The sequence below is a fragment of the Nyctibius grandis genome, chromosome Z, assembly GCF_013368605.1.
Source record: "Nyctibius grandis isolate bNycGra1 chromosome Z, bNycGra1.pri, whole genome shotgun sequence".
Classification (NCBI taxonomy): Eukaryota; Metazoa; Chordata; class Aves; order Nyctibiiformes; family Nyctibiidae; genus Nyctibius; species Nyctibius grandis.
Window position 1 is genome coordinate 96759243 of NC_090695.1, and position 18786 is coordinate 96778028.

General features: G+C 53.7%; 2 protein-coding genes across 4 annotated transcripts in view; one reads left to right on the forward strand and one right to left on the reverse strand.

Annotated features, from left to right (window-relative positions):
* The window catches only part of MPRIP (myosin phosphatase Rho interacting protein), a 78486-nt gene extending 68076 nt beyond the window's left edge, over window positions 1-10410 (forward strand). For 2 of the 3 annotated variants that reach the window (XM_068422235.1, XM_068422236.1), the window contains 8 exons: window positions 1157-1304; window positions 1899-2016; window positions 3031-3190; window positions 3310-3429; window positions 3935-4021; window positions 4679-4841; window positions 5281-5366; window positions 9234-10410. In XM_068422235.1, the coding sequence (XP_068278336.1) occupies window positions 1157-1304; window positions 1899-2016; window positions 3031-3190; window positions 3310-3429; window positions 3935-4021; window positions 4679-4841; window positions 5281-5366; window positions 9234-9305 (954 nt within the window). In that variant the 3' untranslated portion in view covers window positions 9306-10410. Of the gene's footprint in view, window positions 1-1156; window positions 1305-1898; window positions 2017-3030; window positions 3191-3309; window positions 3430-3934; window positions 4022-4678; window positions 4842-5280; window positions 5367-6551; window positions 6614-9233 lie in introns of all 3 variants that reach the window. The other variant, XM_068422234.1, reaches the window with a different exon arrangement.
* A 6464-nt stretch (window positions 10411-16874) lies between these two features.
* Window positions 16875-18733, reverse strand: PLD6 (phospholipase D family member 6). The gene is made up of 2 exons (XM_068422983.1): window positions 18298-18733; window positions 16875-18180 (listed from the first exon to the last, which is right to left on the reverse strand). Exons 1-2 carry the CDS (start codon window positions 18731-18733, stop codon window positions 17939-17941), a joined length of 678 nt encoding a protein of 225 aa, XP_068279084.1. The 3' UTR covers window positions 16875-17938.
* Between the last annotated feature and the right edge of the window lie 53 nt (window positions 18734-18786).

The window sequence follows — 18786 nt, forward strand, 5'->3', positions numbered from 1 at the left end:
TCTGGCACGGAGTTATGAGCTTCAAAAAAACAAAAAACCCCACTGAGCAAATGAAGAATGTGTCAGGATCCAAACTTAAAGGGGAGGAATAAATGCACCGGGGCTGAAAATTGGGAATGAGAGTGGGACGGGACACAGAGCATTAGACAGGGAAGCAGTGCGAGGAGTGTGTGTTAGTGCAGGTCAGCGGGTGTTAGACTGTCATGAGCACTTTGGTCACTGAGGGAGTGAAGTTGTCCCCCTTAGATTGCCCGTGGAGCCCCGGTGGTCCCTAGGTGACAGCTCTCGCTTCCCGTGGAAAACATGAGTGTGAATCAAGAAGAAACCCATTGAAATCAGGAAATAAAGCCAGCCCGTAACATTAAAAGCCCGACGCAGCGATTGGCATCAGGGTTGGCCCCAGATGTCTGTCGGGGCTCGTGCACCGCGTCCCCGCTGCGTTCCCCTTCCCGGCTTGTGGCTCGCCCCTGCCTGTGGCTTTGCTGTCCTGTCTGTGCTGCAGCCGTGGCTCTGCCCGGGATCCCGACACGCGTGGGGGGTGGCTGGGCTGGCTGCTGAACTGCAAACGGGCTTTTGGGTTTGTCCCGCTGCAGAGGCAGGAGTGGGGTTTGTGCCTGGGGCAGGACCAGGCTGTAAGTCAGGATCTCACGGCTGGTGACTCCTGAATCCCCAGAGTGCTGCTCCCATGTCCTGGCCTAAGTTCACTCATAGTAATTCAATTAGCAATTAATTGCCTGTGCAGCATTTGAAGCGATACTTGCTTGGGAATTAAGGTCCTGTTGCTGTCACGAGTCATGTGCTTTCCACCCCAGAGGTGGCTGCGTAAAATCAGGTATTGCAAAGGAGAGCAGAAGGGGCACAGTAGGCTTTTAAAATTGTTTTTAACATATATTTGCATTCCCTGATCGGGTCTGACCCCAGACCTATCCTGTCCTTCCCTTTCACTGGGGCTGTTAGTGGTTGAGTGACTGCAGGACAAGCACTGAGCTTGTGAGGTCCGTCGGCCGGCTCCTCGTGGTTGGGGAGGGAGAAGATCCCCATGATGGAAGCTGGGTGCCCACCTACCCGCTGGCATGTGGCTCCTGTCAGGCTCACCACTGCTGTGATGCCAGCCCCGTGCTCCCACGCCAACCCCTTCCCCTCGTCCCTTTTGCAGGCAACATGTGAAAGGGGCTTTGCAGCCATGGAGGAGACACACCAGAAGAAGATCGAGGACCTGCAGCGACAGCACCAGCGGGAGCTGGAGAAGCTGCGGGAGGAGAAGGACCGCCTGCTGGCAGAAGAGACGGCTGCCACCATTTCAGGTACAGGGACAAGCCAGTGGGTCCCCTGCGGTGGGGCAGCTCCGTGTTGATGGGGACATGGGGATGGGGTTTGCTCCAGTGTGGAGGAGCAGAGCGTGGGGTGGGATGAGGGCTGGGTGGGGATCACAGGGAGGTGGGGAGAGGCTGGTGGGACATGCGTTTTGGATGGAGGCCTATCTCCTGGTCCTTCTCCAGGCTTGGTGCCCCTCTCCTTGGCTGTAACACGGTCTGATCCCTTTTCTGTTCCATCTCACAAAGGCGTTAGTCGTTCCTGTGGTTAATTTACTGCCAATTCCACACTGAATTCATTCTTCAGTGCCCTGGGGAGTTCTAAAGTGCTGGAACCCAGGGTCTCTGCGTTAGGAGTCCCACAGTCCAGGAAACACCACGTGAATTGGACAATTGTTTGGACTTTACAGTGAGATTTGCAAAGCCCCTTTGCTGCTTTGCAGCCAGGGGCACAGACTGAGGGGGCCACGAAGCAGTGCGAGGTTCCCTGGGATTACTTGGGTTTTGTTCCTTTAGAAAACAAGCAAACAAAAACTCCCTTGGGTGGAGCAGTGGTGGGTGCTGACATTGTGCTGTCTCACGCAGCCATTGAAGCCATGAAGAACGCACACCGGGAGGAGCTGGAGCGAGAGCTGGAGAAGTCCCAGCGCTCCCAGATCAGCAGCGTCAACGCTGACATCGAGGCCCTCCGAAGGCAATACCTGTAAGACCATCATCATCCTCCCGTCTGTCGCTGTGTCTCGCAGGGAGATCACGTGTGTGGAGACCCCTTTCTCCCCTTTGATTTCGACAATGAGTTAGGGACAGAGCTGTTGTCGCAGGGACCTTTTCCCTTGGTCCTGCGCACATCGGAGGCTCCTGGTTGCCCATAATCTTTCGGGCTTCAAGTCAACGTCCCCACACTACCCAAATTCAGCTGCTTTAAGGTCACCAGAAGTAGCAGATGTGCAGACATGGTGCTGCACTTCCAGCTGCAGCGGGAGGGTTGCTCAACCAAATCTAGCCAGGCGAGGGGAAAGCGCTTAGCTTTTCATGGTAAGACTGTCACAGAATCACACAGAATCACAGACTCAATCAGGTTGGAAGAGCCCTCTGGGATCATCGAGTCCAACCATTGCCCTGACACCACCATGTCAACTAGACCATGACACTAAGTGCCATGTCCAGTCTTTTCTTAAACACCTCCAGAGATGGTGACTCCACCACCTCCCTGGGCAGCCCCTTCCAATGGCTAATGACCCTTGCTGAGAAGAAATGCTTCCTAATGTCCAACCTGAACCTCCCTGGCGAAGCTTGAGGCTGTGTCCTCTTGTCCTATCGTTAGTTGCCTGTTCTCACATGGGAGCTGAGCAAAACAGCCGAGCAGCTTTATTAACCTTGATGCACCGACATCAGATGTGTAGGTGTGCAAATATACCTGATCCTGAGCGCCCAGAGCAAACTTGATAGATCTCAGCTCGGTTTTTGGAACCTTGAGGAAGTCCTGCCATGTAACCTCCTAGAGAAAGACCTCTCGTCCCCTTTGGTGCTCAGGCACTGCTGTGCCAGGGGAGGGAAGGGCTCACTCGCTCTGGGCTTGAGGTTCTTCTGAAAAGGAGTATGCAAGTCCTCCTCCTCAGTGCTTAGATCCATGTTGGGTTGTCCTGGGGTGCTGGAGGAGGAGTGGGCACGTGTGGGGGTGTGCGGGGAGGGCACTACCCGGCGTGTGTTTTGCCAGGGAGGAGCTGCAGTCGGTGCAGCGGGAGCTGGAGGTGCTTTCGGAGCAGTACTCGCAGAAGTGTTTGGAGAACGCCCACCTGGCGCAGGCGCTGGAGGCTGAGAGGCAGGCCCTCCGCCAGTGCCAGCGGGAGAACCAGGAGCTCAACGCCCACAACCAGGTGAGGGTCCCCCCTGTGCCTGGGACAGCCAGGACAGGTGTGATGGGCAGCGCAGTGGGCTCTGCGCCGAGCCGTGGCGACGCTCCCCCTTCCCACAACGACTCTCCTCCTCTTCCCAGGAGCTGAATAACCGCCTGGCTGCGGAGATCACGCGATTGCGGACCCTGCTGACCGGGGAGGGCGGGGGAGAGGCTGCTGGGTCGCCTCTCACACAGGGCAAGGACGCCTACGAGCTGGAGGTGAGCTCTGCCGCGCCGAAGGGGCAGCACTGGTGGGCACAAGTGCCTGGGGGCCCTCGGAAGCATGCCACAGCCACCCGTCCCTCCACGCGTGGGGTCTGCATGGCTGGTCAGCATTGTGGGGTGCAGTGGGGCCAGGAGCTTTTGGAGTCCTAATCTTCCCTTCTCACCATGTCAAGCTGGGCACCCACTCTTCCTTCTCCATCCCCTGCTTGTCCCCTGAGATCCCGTCCGCACGAAGCAGTGGGGACTAACAGAAACCGAGGGGTGTGCAGGGAGCACATCAGCGGGTGCAAGCTTGGGCGAGGTCCCACAAGACCCCGCAGCAATTTTCTTGTGTGAACCAGAAGGCAGGTGAACCAGCAGCTTTGTGATGCTGGCGTGGAGCTGGCGCGGGGCTGAGCCTCCAGCCCTGACTTGGTTGTCACTGGGCGCAGCGGGTGAGCATCTCGGGATCGCACTGCGGCTGCTTGGATGTGAACACGTGCTGCTTTTGCTCCCACAGGTCCTGCTGCGGGTCAAAGAATCGGAAATCCAGTACCTGAAGCAGGAGATCAGCTCCCTCAAAGACGAGCTGCAGACGGCACTGAGGGTAATGCCCAGGGACATCCCTGCAAATCCTCTTAGGGGCTGTGCTCTGCTCCTGTGTGTGTGTGTGCTTAGATTTCAGCTCACTTATCCCCACATTTGAAACAACATTTAATTTTTCCCCTGAATGGAGCTGAATACCCGTTTTGGTGTCATCAGTAAAGCACCCCATGACTGTATCAGCTCAGGGCTCACCCCTTCTCATGGGAAAACACCCCTTTCAGTGTTTTTCCCTATTTCCCATCACATCAGATCAGATTTGAAATGGAAAAAGTAATGAGTGTTAGAGATCTGCCCAGCCTCCCAGCATCGGATCTGGTTTGCTCTGGACAGCCCCTTTGCCAAGGCCGTTTCTGGGAATTCTGCTTGAATTCCGTGTCTTTGCTAAAATTAAAACCCACAAACAAGCAGTCCTGTAACGAAGGGGCTGCAAGCACGGGCAGCACTGTCTGCTTGCCGCTGGGCTCGCAGCTTTCTGCCTGGCTCAAGCCCTGTACCGCTGTTAGACGTGGCTTCGAGAGTGTGTGTGAAATGTGCATTGCCCTGGCCAAGCATTTCTCCCCACTGCCGGCTCTTCTGTTGGCATCTGCCAAGCTCCATTCACAACCCCCTTGGCTCCAGCTGTATGTCTGACTCCCTTGGGTTGTTCTTCCTTTGCCAGGATAAGAAATACGCCAGCGACAAGTACAAAGACATCTACACGGAGCTGAGCATCGTGAAGGCCAAGGCAGACTGCGATATCAGCAGGTTGAAAGAGCAGCTGAAAGCAGCCACAGAAGCTCAGGGAGAGAAATCCCCTGTGAACACCACTGTATCGGGATATGGTCAGTCCTCCAGCAGCAATAAGCAATCGTGGGTTTCCCGAGCTAACACGTGCATTCTGTACCAGCCCTTGGGCAGCAATGGGTCTGAGCGGTGCTTTTTTGCCGTTCCGTGCTGCTTCCCACCTCTGCTCCGGAGCTGGCAGGGACCAGGCACACCTGAACTGCCCTCCCGTGGCAGTTCCTCCTTCCAGCCCTGCAGATGGGAAGCTGGTGGGCTTTGAAAGCCTTCTGGCATTTTGCATTGTGAAAAACCTCCTGCTAAATGCAGTGAAGGGAGTGGAGACCCCCTGAGAGTCCCTTCTGCCCTTGCGGCAGCGTTGCTTGAGCCGGGCTCATCGGGGCACGTGCCTGGGCTGGGAGGGCAGAAGGGTCCCAGCCCTGCTCCGTGCAGGAAGCCCACGGGCACCACGCTAACGCTGTTTCTTTTGCTTCTCCCCAGATATTATGAAATCAAAAAGCAACCCTGATTTCTTGAAGAAAGACAGATCCAGTGTTAGCCGGCAACTAAGGAATATCAGGTCAAAGGTGAGCTCAGATCTCCTTCCCCATGGGATGAAAATGCCCTGCGCTGCTCTCCGGTGGGGATCCCAGTGGGGAAGAAATTGGTAGGGGAAGAAAACTGAGAATTTCCCGGCCACTAGCGCTAGCCTGGGTGGCACTGGGGAGAAAAGTGAGCTGTCGACTGCGAAATGGCTGGCTGGCCCGCTCCCCCGCCGTGCCTGCAGGGCACACACTCCTGACCCTGCTGAGATGGAGGCGTGAAGCTGCTCCCCACTTAAAAAAGGATGAAGTTCACCCTGTTCTTTGGCCTTTCACAGGAGGACTCTCCCAGCACTTGCTCCCTATTTTCAGCTGATGTTTAGGTGGTGTCAGTAGGTGGAAATGTGCACATCATTCTAGGTTTTACAGTGTTCATCACTGCCAGGTTTTTGGTCTGTGTATGGAACAGCGATGCCTTGGCCCTGGGCATATTTAACACACGCTTTGCTCGTGTGTTAACGTGGTGCAGATGGCCCTGGGGTCCTCCGGCTGTTCTGTACTCACTGTTGGTCCCAAAGCCCAGCGATGCTGTGCCAAGCTCGCCTGCTTGGCTGGCTGATGGCCAGAGGTCCATCGTGTTACACACTGGCTCTTCCTGTGGGACCACAGGGAGAATCAGGGCAAATGAAGCCGCTGAGAAGTCATCTTTCACCGTAGGTCAGTTGGAAGGCCGATCAGCATGGGCAAAACCTGCTTTGCCTCTCACCACTGGATACCTGGTGTCTCATGCTGATGTTTGAAGTGGTTGGGACCTTGGGCAGAGCGAGAAGCCGGGCAGGCAAAAGGCTTCTAGCTCGGTATCCATGCTGGGGAAACGGTCACCGCCCGAGCTCTGCGAGCAGCAGGTCGTCAGCTTGGGGTGTCTGCGCTGCACCCAGTAAATACAGAGAGCATCTCTGCGTGTTTCAGGGGCAGCCCAGACCTGCTAGGCCAGGTCTGACGTTGGGTTTCCCTTCACCACTTCAACTCAGACTATTTATCTGGTGGTTCCCCCGTGTGTGTTGCTTGGTGGGGGAAGGAGGAGAGGAGAGCAAGCATGGGCTGTGCCTGCTGGCATCGCTGCCGGGGTGGGGGGACGGGAGCTACGCAAATGCCAATGCCTTTAGGATTTATGAGCTTCTTGTTTTGTTTTGTTTTTTGTTTTCTTTATTTTGCTTTTTCCTTCAACAGTCCGTTATTGAGCAGGTCTCATGGGATAACTGAAATGAACCCGAGTCCAGGTTCCCTGCCACGTAGGTAAACAAACCGGCACCCACCAAGCGACGCAGCTGCCCACTGGAGCGGCCCACTTTTGCATGCACTGCTCACACCTCCATGGCAAATGGGAGCCCTTCTGCTCTTAATGACTGACTCGTTTATTCACGGCTGATTATTTTACTGGGGGAGGGGGAAGGGGAGAAGTCAGCCTACACAAGATCCGTACGAAATGCCGTCTCTCTGGCTCTTCCCTGGGGAATATGGCTTTCTTGTCTTCCTGCTCCTCCCGCCCTCGCCAACACAGCTAACCGGTGCAGAGAGGGTTTGGACACAGCGGGGCACGTTTTCCTCTTTGCTGTGTTGGGAGTGCGGGACACCGCGTGCACGCTTGAATGACTCTGCATGCCTCAGACTAAACTTCAACATCCCGCTCTTGTAGGAACAGCAGACATTTTGCTGTTAGCCAGGTGGAGGAGTGGGTCAGCGATGCCCATAAATGCATCTCCCACAAAGGCCTGTAGTGTGTAGAATGGTGGCCCCCGTCTCAGCTGCAGAGGGGGGATGTCCTGGGCTGCCCTAAATTTCCTTTACCTGCAATTGCTGCTGCTTTAGGTTGATCTGTGTCTGAGCAAAAGAGTCTTCCTTGCCCAGTGACCTCCTCCTCCTGCTCTCCAGGCTTCCTCCAGCTCCCCGGTGTCCATCCCGCTGCTCCCCATCCCTTGGCACTGTGCCTCCATCCCCAATGCTGGCCCAAGGCTTCCGAGCTCATCCAGCAACAGGAGGGAGCTGATGAGAAACGAGGCCGGTCCTAATGACCCAGATATCTCGAGTAACTGGAGCAATAGTTAATTTCCTGGCCCATGAGGTTGGAGGGAGAGGTTTACTGCAGAGGGAGGTTAGAGAAAAGAGGGGAACTCTCCAGCATGGTGGCAGAGGGGTGGCTGGTGAGCCCCAGAAGGTCTGATGGAGGATCCTTTTATCACAGATTTCATCCTACATTAGTTTCCCTTCATCAGGCTCCCCTCATCAGCAACTCAAATGGGTTGTGGGACTGCCCAAGGGGTGAAGCTGCTGGAATTTGTACTGTCAGGCAGAATAGTCTAATGGTTTCTGTTGTCTCCTTCCATCTAATGAGAAATCCGATGTACAAACTGGGATGCACGGGGTGCTGCCCATTTAAAGAGGCCCAAAGTAAACTTCCTTTAGGACGCGTGTGCTCAGAGACTCGCGTCCCAAGAGACTCCGCTGCCCGTTGAAAAGAAACCGAACAGTGTTTGTAAACTCAAACCAATCTGTTAGAGCACTTGCATTTCCATGCTGCTTCGCAAAGCCGGTCTGTTTGTGGGCCTGGGGGGGGGAGAAACATTTAAAGAAATACAGTAACCATGAGAATCTGCACAACCTCGGGGCAGGTTTATCATGGAGGCCTGCCTTGATAAACACGTTAAAAACCCAGCCCAAAAGTCTGCTGCTGTGGTCGTACAATCCTCTGGCACCACGGTCAGGGAAGTGACAGCAAAAGGGGGGATGGCCGCCCATTAACAGAAGGGGCTTTGCCTTCAGGTCTGTGCCTTTTGCAGCTGCCACGTCTTGGTCTGTAAAGCAAATAACGTTCCAGCTGCAGAGTGAATTCCTTGCAAGTTGCAAGGGGTGGGCTTGGAGGCAGCGGTTCCCTGCGGGTAACCGTGGCTGTGGGTGAGGGAGGTGGCTGGGCCTCCTCAGCAGCAGCAAGCAGGGACAACTCACTGCCTGGTGCTTGGCTCCCCTGAAGCTCTTATGCCACAGCTTTGGGGCTGCAGGAAGGAGGGAGGGTGGCTTTAGGCTTGTGCATCTCCTCGGGCTAGTTTCAGGTTAAAGCTGATGTACAAGGGGCAAGCAATTTGCTTCTGGGTTTCTGCCCCTCGCACTGCTGTTCTCCTGGGTCCCCACATGTAGGCAAGAGATTTCACAAGTCCAAATGCCGAGGGCTAGCGGGGCGGGCTTGTCTGTTGGCTAGCTGAGCTTCGTGCCTTGAAATCTGGACGCTGCATCTGAATTGGATCAGCTGTCAGATCCTGCTCGACCTGAAGCAAGCATTTAGCGAGCCCTCTGTCTAACCCTGTGCAGTAGAGGCAGCTTTGGCCTGGCAGAGCCCCCAGGCTGGGGTTAGAGAAAGGGTGGGATTGTCACCGGCAACAAAAAATGCAGTTTCCAGGGCTGCTTGAGCAGAGCCTGCACACTGAGCGGAGCCAGGACCGGCCCGGGTGGACTCAGGCTCAGTCGGTGCTGCAGTGGCGTGGGCCGGCGGGGAGGATTGGCGTGCAGGTCCTGTTCAGCATGTGGTGCTTTAGCGGAGCAGATCCGAGCTGACCTGCCCGGGGGTGGTTTTTCCGAGTCGAGCTAATCCTGCTTGCAGCATGGTGTGCCTCTCATTTGCTTCTGGTACGTCGCCTGGTTCATTTGCAATCTCACCCTCTCTCTAGGCACCATTCACCAGTAACCGCTCTCCATAACCGTGTGTTTTCTCTTAGCATGTCCCACTAATCTCTCCCCAAGGAGGCCATTCTCCTGCTGCCCACGTCTCCTTTGCCTGAGCATCGCACCCTTTCTGTGTGCCCAACGCCCGCTGCCGCCTCCCACCCCTGTCCGACGCTGTCTGTCTTTTGTCTCTCCCAGAGTCTGAAGGAAGGCCTGACTGTGCAAGAACGCCTGAAGCTTTTTGAATCCAGGGACTTGAAGAAAGACTAGTTCTCCCCGCTCCGCTTGACCACGCGCACCTCCCAGCTTGAGGCAGCACAGCACCAGCACCGTTTGTCTCTCGTTCCTTACGACTGTCCTTGCTGTCGTTCGTCTTGACGCCCCCGATGGGACCCGGCGCCGCCGTGGCGGTGCCCCCCCGCCACCCCTTCGCCTCCCCAGCGCCTTTCCCTGCTTGTGAGATGCTCCAGAGACTCTGAGAGGGAGAGGAAGGGATCGGGGTGGGGTTTTTTTCCCCCCCCTCTCTTCGGCGCTTTGTAGGAGAATCCTTCCTTTACTGTAAACCATTACACTAAGTGTCAGTATTAAGGCGCAGTAGCCTGTTGATAAGCTAGCTCTGTCGTACCAACCCTTTTGGTATGCAAGCAGGGCCTGGGTGGTATCGGCCATACCTATAGCTCTTACTGCTGTCAAGAGACCCAGTGCTCAGAGCACGCCCGGAGCCTCATCTAACCATTGATCTCGATTGCATTACTTGCACCTACAAGGGGGGGGGAAAGCCTGGGGGGAAGCTGTCGGGGAGCGCAAGTCCGTGCCGGCGTACACAGCCTGGAGGTACAACACTGACATCTCGCTGGAGAAGGATGCAAGAAATGATTCTCCTGCCCCCGTGACTGTGCCCGTATCCTGAATGTAGGCGATACCGAAGCGCGGCGAGCTTTGGTGGCTGCCCCGGGCGGTTGTGGATAGGGAGCTGCACCGTCGGGTCCGCCCCATCGGCGTGTCTTTGCCTCCTGTCTCGCTGGTGGTTGGAGTCGGTGTTTTGGGGGCCGAGCTGTAAGATCACTTTCTTGCCTCTGTTAGATCAAGCCCAGCACTCTCTTTTTTGTTGGTTTTTTTTTTTTTTTTGCTGTTACTCCCTTCCTCTCATTGAGTCCCGTGTATCCCAGGGTCTGTGCGCATGTGAAACTCCCTTTTCCTAGTCAAAGGAAAGTAGAGTAGAAAGTAGAGCCAATATTGACTGAAAATGCACAGTGCTCAATGCATATAATGCTCCTTTTTTATCAGCTTCTTGAATTCAACTCTTCTTGTCAGCAGGGCAGCTCCTATTTTAATTCTTTAATCTTTTCCTGAAATAAAAATCTCAAAACCAGTATATGTGCTTCAGACCTTCTCAGTCCTAGTAGCTTCTGTATTTAAAGCATACAATTTAGCACTGTGAGGCTGATAAATTAACACAAACTCAAAGGGAGGTGAGGGAGCTGGTAGCACTAGATGCAGCTCAGGGCCAGCCGAGCAGAGGCTGCCCAGGCACGGTGGCTTCATCCCGGGCTAAATTTCAAGATGCCACCTGTAAAGAGCCCAGGTCCTGCCTCAGCGCTGGCCCTGGCCGGGAGCAGGGCTGACGCAGCGCTGTGTGCTCTCATGGCTGATTTGGGGTCCGTTAGGCGGGCGGTACGAGCGCAGCCCTCGGAGCAAGCTCTCGCTGCAGCTCTGGAGCGGGGAGCGCCGCAGGGCTGGTGACAGCCATCTCCAGTCCTGCCAGGCTGGACCACGGCGGGTGCCGGAGAGTTCACCCTCATCCTCCTGCTTGGAGCAACAAGTCTCTGTTTCAGCCACCAGACCCTCAGCAGGAGATGGCATCACGAACCGCGGCGTGAATCAGGCTCTCATCCAGCTCGTGTGGCCGTGCCATGGCCACGTGCTCGGCTTGACACCTCCTGGGGCACTCACGGCAGCGCGTGGCAGCCATCCAGTCCTGCCCGCAGGAGCCCTGCTTGTGCCCGGCCAAGATGCCAGCACTGTGCAGCGGGCAGAGCACATACAGGGATGCTCTCCTGCTGTCATGGCCTGTAGTCTGTGCCTGGGTGTGCATGGAAGTCCTGGAGATAGGAGCATGGTAGGAAAGATGCTCAACCACCCTAGTGAGCAGCACAGGCCCTCTGAGATGTTTTGATGTGCAGCCACTCGCCCTAATTCGAGCTCGCTGTAGTGCTTTCTGTCATCTGAGCGTTGGAGGACCCAGGCGCCTTCCCAGCCATGACCCACCTGGACCTCCTCTCCGATCAGCCATCAGCCACTCCCTGGCGTCTCGGTGCTGCTCCTTGTGTTGTGTTTGTGTTCACCCCCCCAGCAGCCACCTGAGTCCTCCTCCCATCTCACTGTGGAGGAATGGGGCCTGTGCACCCAAAGCTGCTCAGCATCAACTTCTCGCCTGCGTGATGGGAGTCCAAACAGGGTAGCCCTGAGGTGGAAATGAGCACCTTAGCACTGTCCTGGGGCTGTGGAAATGACTGCTCTCACCATGCTGAGCTAGCTAATGGCCTTCTAAAGCATAGACTGTTGTTGATTAAACCCATGGATGTTGGTAATGCTTAGTGGTGGCTTTTTATAGTCATGGTGTGGGGTCCTGCTTTCCTTCCAGCTGAGGAGATACAATGCAGCTCTCCCTGGTTGTAGCCCTTCCCAAATTCAGCCTTCTCCAGGTCAAGTGTGCATGTGTTGTGCTGAAAAGTCCAGCTCTGGAAGAAGGAGGTCCTCTGTCACTAGTTGTGTGCATGGTTTTTCTCTCTCTCCCTGCCAGCATCTGGCGCTTGACTGAAGTGAGAGGTCTGGGTCTCTGCTGTAACCTCACGGTTGGGTGAAGGTGCATGTTCGGGTCCCTGTGCTCACAGCTGCTCAGAATGTGACACTTCAGTGGCATCTACGAGCAGTTAAAAGCAGTCTTTAAGTTAAAGCAGGGACACCAACCCCTCCCAAGTGGAGCAGATTGCAGGACCCGCAGAGATGTCAGTGCTGTGGCCTGGGTTCATCTAAATTCAGGCTATTACTTGGGTGGGAAGGTGACTCCATCCCCTGTGGTTTGTATATTGTATGCGCCTTTCTGACCGTGTCAGGAGATGGTCACCTGGCCCAGGTGCCTGGCTTGGTCCCATCCGATCCAAAGTCATCTGTCGAGCTCTGAGCAGGGATAACTGTTACACTTCATCCCGGGCTGCCCCGGGTCTGTGGTGAGCTCTGCTCTCCAGCAGCTGTGATCTCCTGGCAGAGGCCTTGGGACGCAGCATTAGGACAGCATGTGGGCTTTGTCATTGTCATTGCTCTTCCCTTACAAGACATCATGGGCTCCAGGAGGATGCCCTCCTCCTCCTCTTCATCCTCTTCTCTCAAGACACAAGGTGGGACTTTGTGCTTTTTAGCCAACCGAGCAGAACATGCGCCGGTCTCCTCCTGGCCACGTGGACCCTGACCTTTCTTACATCCCCTAGCAAATCCTGCTTCTCCTTTGCATACTTCGTTTGCTCAGGAGCACTCATTTTAAGCATGAGGAGTAGAAGTTATGTACCTTGCTATCCGCATTGGCATGGTGGTGGTGTGGAGGACACAAGATGAACCCTTTCTGATACAGGATCGTGCCACTGAGCATCTTGAGGCTCTCCATGGAGGGATGTTTTCTGTCTGCTTGATCATACCAAGAAATCCTCTCTTCCAGCTTGGTGTCCTGCCTGAGACATCATCCTGAGCTTGGCAAGGAAGAGCCCTTCGTGTCTTTGCCAGTGCTCCTGCTTCGAGCCTTAGTTCTTAACGTAGAGGAGGGCTGGGTAAGTGGGGGGCACATGTGGACCGATTGGGTGGGGATCATCCCCAGCTTTTTGACTCAGCTTGTGTAAATAGATTAATACTTTGAGGGTAGTGCAGGAAGGCAGAAGAAGGTGCGATGAAAACACAGCAGCACAGGGAGCTGTGCAAAGCACGCGGGTACTGATGACAGGGAGGGTCCAGACACCCGTTCCCTGCTTGTGGTTGGCCCTAAATGACCCTACAAAGAGAGGCTATGGCGCGAGTATTCTTATTTATACACCTATAAAACCATACTGATGTTTAGTGAGGGGGAAAAGTCCCCCAGGAACACGTGTACAGCTCTTGCTCCTTCCCTGCAGACGTGCCAATACGTTAAGCAAGGGATTGTATATAACTCCTGGGCCACTTGTGTCAATTCTTCACCCGAGGCAACGCACACGGTGTTTTTGTATCATGTCTCCAGTGAGCTCCAGCACCAGCAAGAATGAAGCTGGATTTTTTTCTTCTCCTCTCTTTCTTCTAGTTTGTTTTTACCTTATTGCACAGAAAATGTCAGTCCTTGCATCACCCCCTCCCTGCTTTTATGGGCTCCCTGAAACAGCTGTAAAAGGATTTGAATTGAGGGTTGCTAACAGGATCAGACTGGGGGCATCAGCTGCTCAGAGGGCTGCTATCAGGGAACTTTTATTTAATGCATATTGGCCAGCTTCTGTGGACCTTCAAATAGCTGAGAAAAGCAAAACGTGCAGGTTTGCTGGGGAAAAAAAACAAAACAAAACAAAAACCTTGGCACTAACTACAGGTGTAGCTGAAATAAAATGTGTGGATGGCAGGAGGACAGCCACAGGGAACAGGGCGTGCGGGGGGACCGGTGGGACTGGCCGCCGTTGGCGTGGGTTTGGCAATGTTTAATAAGCCAAATCAATGAATCTTATTGCTGAACTTTGTGGGTTTAAAATATTTATTGCTAAGCAAAAGGGTCTTTCATGAACCTGGTAGTGGTGGTCTCATCTGCAGAAATACTTCTGCAGAGAGCAGGGCTTTAAATAAGGGGGGTTGGGGTGTGCAAAAAGCCAGCTGGAAAGGTTTCTACTGATCGCGATGGTCCTTAAGTTATCCTACTGCTTCTTCCTGCTCCAGGCATCCTCCATCTTTCCAGATAAATTTAAATTAGAAAATGTGTGGAGAAGGGGGCAAATCCTACACTATTGATAGTACCGAACTGTGAGGTCTAGGGAAAGCCAAGTGCAACGAAGGTGCAGACACAGACACCTTCTAATTGGCTCTATTTTTTTTCCTGCATAGTTTTCCTACCATTTGCACCATCTCCCCTGAAACAGACTGAATCCTCTTTAAATGTGACCTTGTCTTTGCCAGCCTATAAAAAAAGCAGCAAATTGTGTTCATCATTGCCTCAAAACTAGAATTGTGCTGACCTGCAATCAGAAAAGTCTTTATTTTTTTTTTCCCCCTGTAACAGGTGGACTGAGCTGCATTAATAGCGCTGCCTCCAGCACTGTAAAAAATGTCTCAGCTCTGTACTTGATTGCACTTCCACTAGACCTTGGCATTTTTTCGTGGTTCGGATACAGTACTTGGCTTGTTGTGAACACTCAAGCACATGCACGCTCGCTGTAGCTTGCCTTTCCTCTGTGATTTTTTTTTTTTTTTTTTAGAAAGAAAGCTTTGTTATTCTTCTCTTTCTAAAAAGTAATTTAAAACTGTATAGTGTTCAAAGCACGCAATGTAAATATTTATTACTCAGAAATTAGCAGAGGGTTCTCTTTTGTGACTAAGTCGTAGTTTTGATTTTTAAATCTTGTTCTAACACAGACATCCCATGGGGGGGGGGACTGGGAGAGGAGTGTGACGTGTCCAACCCACCCCATCTGCCCCGATATAAACTGTTCTGTTTGGTTTTGATGACTGTTACAAATCTCTTTTCAAACCTTTTCTGCTGACCTACACCTTTAGTTTTGCAGGTACCTGTCCAAAGATTGTGTACAGGCTGTTTGGGACCCGTAACCTTACTGCCTATAAACTTGGGGTTTGGTGGGTTTTTTTTCTGTTCAGAGAACTCAGTAATCTTGTCTTTGATAGTGGCATTAACACCGTGTGAGTGCAAACTGTTACCTACTATTACACAGAGTGGCAGCTACTCAGTGTCGGAGCACACAGAGCTGTCCTTGCGCAGTAGCTGCGGGGGGTTGCAGTGAGGGCAGCGAGCACCCGGAGCTCGGAGGCGCCTGTCTGATGCTTTAACTCCCTTGATGCCCTTGTACTCCACAAGGCACCGACAGTCCCCGCTGCACAGAAACACACCCTGCAGCGCACTGTAACTCACAGTATGTAACTGTCAGTACAACGTAGCTACTACTGAGTTGAACTTGCGTGATCCTGTAGTACAAACCATTCCTTACCAGAGGAAGCAAACGTAGTGCTGCAGGAGCAGGGAGCACCAGGCTGGGAACACGCAGGGGTTGGCCCCAGCAGTTTACCCTGCCTCAGGTTGAGACCACTAAAAGAAACCGAGGGTGTGGGATTGACTAGCAGAGACCTGGCGAGCCAGCCAAGCTGGTACCAACGGGACGCAGCCAGCTGGCCGTGAACTTGTACATCATGAGTACAATTACAATTATTCTCGTCGTGCTTTCATCACACACTGCCTGTGTGCAGGACTGACAGGACCACTCACTCTGTTCTAAACTAGGGACAGCAAAAAGTATGTTGTAAAGTACTACAGACTGTGGTGAGTAGGAAGCAGATATGAACGTGCAGTCTTTGACCCATGTCCACCCTCCTGGGACCTGGAGTTCTGGATGACTTGGGATTTTAAAGAATCATTTATTTGAAAGGATGAAGTTTTGGGGAGAGAGAAGGAAGCTCTGGAAGTCTGTGGGTGGTCTCTGAAGCGGCACTGGCCGTTCAGGTGCTAAAGGTCAGTCTTGCTTCTCCGTCCTACGGAGGACAGGCAGCTTGCCTCGGTTCTGAGCACAGCTTTAACCGGCAACTGACCCGTAACCGAAGGGGACTTACGACCCAAGGGAACTGTGAGTAATGAGAACGCAAGAGTCAGTTGCTTCTGTGACAATGCGACGTGGTGGTCAGCCCGTGGCCGATGGGCAAAGCGGCAGTGGAGCAGGGACAGGGGTACCCGGGCAGCGCCGGGATGCTGCAGCCTCACGGCTGCTGGCAATCCCTGTGGCTCCAACCCAAGAGCGATCACAGCGGGGCGGTGGGGAGGAGGAGGAGGAAAGGGAGTTGTCCTCAGCCCTGTCCATCCGTAGGGCAGAGCGGCCTCTTTTAAGGGCCATCTTCCACACAGGTTAGTCCAGGAAATAATGTCTCACACGTGGGATTTTCGCTCTGCAAAGGGGAATGGGTGTTGGAGGATCCTGTTTCTCAGTACGTGTGAGTTTCTCTCTCCCTCCCTTCTGCTCCAGTTTATTTCAGTGCTTTTTTAAGAGCCACTGTTCCCCACCAACTGCTCACTGTAATAGAAACGTCCCTGTTTCTCACAGTATTTATTCCTTACAAAATCTTGTGCGACATGCTAGGTTCCCGTGGATGTAGCTGATCATTTTTATTTTGTAAATATAATTACCTAACTTTACATTAACTATATCATAATAAACTATTTTTGCACCACCCTTCACATGCCGTGTAGTGAGGTGTTTCTCTCAACAAGGACTCCACTACAGAAAGAACAGAGCTTTTACAGTCACACTTCATGAAGGAAATGCAACAGGTACCATTTTAATAGCAGTAACATGTTTGAAGTAGTGTTAAGTCTAACGTTGCTGAACGGGATTTACTGTGTAATGAGCTTCCTCGGCTCCTTCCATAGTTGCTATGCCCCAGGTAACAAGTGCTTTTTCCCCCAGACCCGTGCCAGCGTTCCCAAACAGAACAGAGCAAATCTGCAATCTGTTGATGTTACTCCATGTAGCCTAAATAACACCTACAGGAATTTTTAATGATTTGTGTCTTTGGAACAACCAACCCACAAGGGCAAAAAAACAGAAGGTGATGTTGAGCTTTTAAGTGAAAATGGTTTATTTAACAGTGCCAATCACAGCACTACTGTATCAAGCAAAACTGGTAACAAAACATTAAGACCTCTTCTCATTTTGAGGGATTTTGAGGCACTTTATATCCGGTACAAAGTAATGCCTACACAGACGCTATTTAAAGGTTTGAAATTCTTCCCCCTTTCTTTGTTCCACCCTGAAGTGTAGCAACAAATATCTTACCCCCCTCTTGCTTTTTGCTCGCTGTCCCCCACCCTCCTGCAGCCAGCACCGGCAGCAGAAGTCACCGAACCAGACCAGGACACAGTGTCCCCACCTGAAGGAACTGGGCTTTCCTTCCACTGCTCCACACTGAAGTCAGTGACTGACTTCTAGCCATGTCTGCTCTCAAGACAAGACCAACTGATCCCAAAACCAGTCTCATTTCTTTCCAGACTTCCCTACACTTGCTTGCTGGAAGACGAGCTGTCATTAGTATTTGTTCTCACACTTTTACACTGGAACTCCGCTAATCTGACACCAAAAGAAATGCGTACACAATCAAAACGTACTTCTAATTTCTACTTTCCTATTTCCCACAGATTTCCTTTTAGAAACTTAAAACAATTAATGCCAACAAATGTAACTAAGGTGCCTTATATACAAACTCTAGCTTTGCTGTAACCCTCTTAACTCTTCTTTAGAGTTACTGATGTACAGGAGCCATTGGGCTACAATTCCAGCCTGCAGTATCCCAAGCTGGAAAACGTCCATTTCCCGTTGAAACACCTACCTGGCACTGTATGAACACACCTTGTCTGCACCAGGGCATGGCAACGAGCCTGCCCATAGTTTTAAGCTCGATGAATACATTGCTATCACAGCTATCCTCACAAAACAACTCCCTCTAGCATGGGATGGCCCAAAGCGAGGGACCTGTGGCACTTCAGGGTAGAGAGCACTTCGCTGCTCCAGAGGAGCTTACCTAAATTACACCCAGATGGATAATACAGTGATTTCTATACATAACAATAAAGTCCATGAATGCTATCTATCCGTTAAGCACTCCACCAGTCCTGTGAGGCAGCTCAATCATTTCTTGTCTTTGGAAAAAAATCTGTAGTTGATGGGATTGTACTCTTCCCAAATCCTTTCAAACTCATCCAGAAAAGGCTTCACATACTCAGCGTCTTCCGTGACCAGCACGTTCTCCCGGTTGTTGTGGATAGCTTGGGTGGTCCAGTTGAGGGAGCCCGTGATGAGCATCCTCCTGTCCACGATAGCGAACTTGTGGTGCATGTAACCGCTCTCCTGGTCATGGCGCACCTGGATCCCTACAAAGACACAACCACCTCTTCAGCGGTAACCAAAGGCGTCACCCAGGCCACAGCCACCCCGAGCGCCCGCACACCGTCCCACAGAGGCCCCTGGCCGAGGGGAGGCCGCCTCACCGGCGTGCCGGAGCAGGCCGATCTGCGAGCCCTGGAGCTCCATGTACTGCGCGTCGGTGACGACGCGGACGCGGACGCCGCGGCGGTGGAGGAGCTGGACGGCGCGGCCCAGCTGCGGGCTGGAGAAGGCGAAGAGGCAGATGTCGAGGGAGCGGCGGGCCGAGAGCAGGCGGCGCAGGAGGCGGCTGAGGGCGCAGTCGCCGCGCGGCAGCGGGCAGGGGCAGGGCCGGGCCGCCGCGCCGGGCCCCGCCGCCTCGGCCAGCACCGCCTCGGTGCAGCTGGGCCGGGAGGGGAAGAAGAGCACCTCGCGCACGGGCCGCCGCCGCCGCCGCCACGCCGCCAGCGCCAGGCCCAGCGCCGCCGCCGCCGCCAGCACCAGGCCCGCCCGCCGCTGCGCGCCCGCCGCCCACATGGCCCCGCCGCGGCCCCGGCGCATGCGCGGTGGCTCCGCGCGGGAAGTTCCGCAGGGAGCCGCCGCCGCCCGGGCGG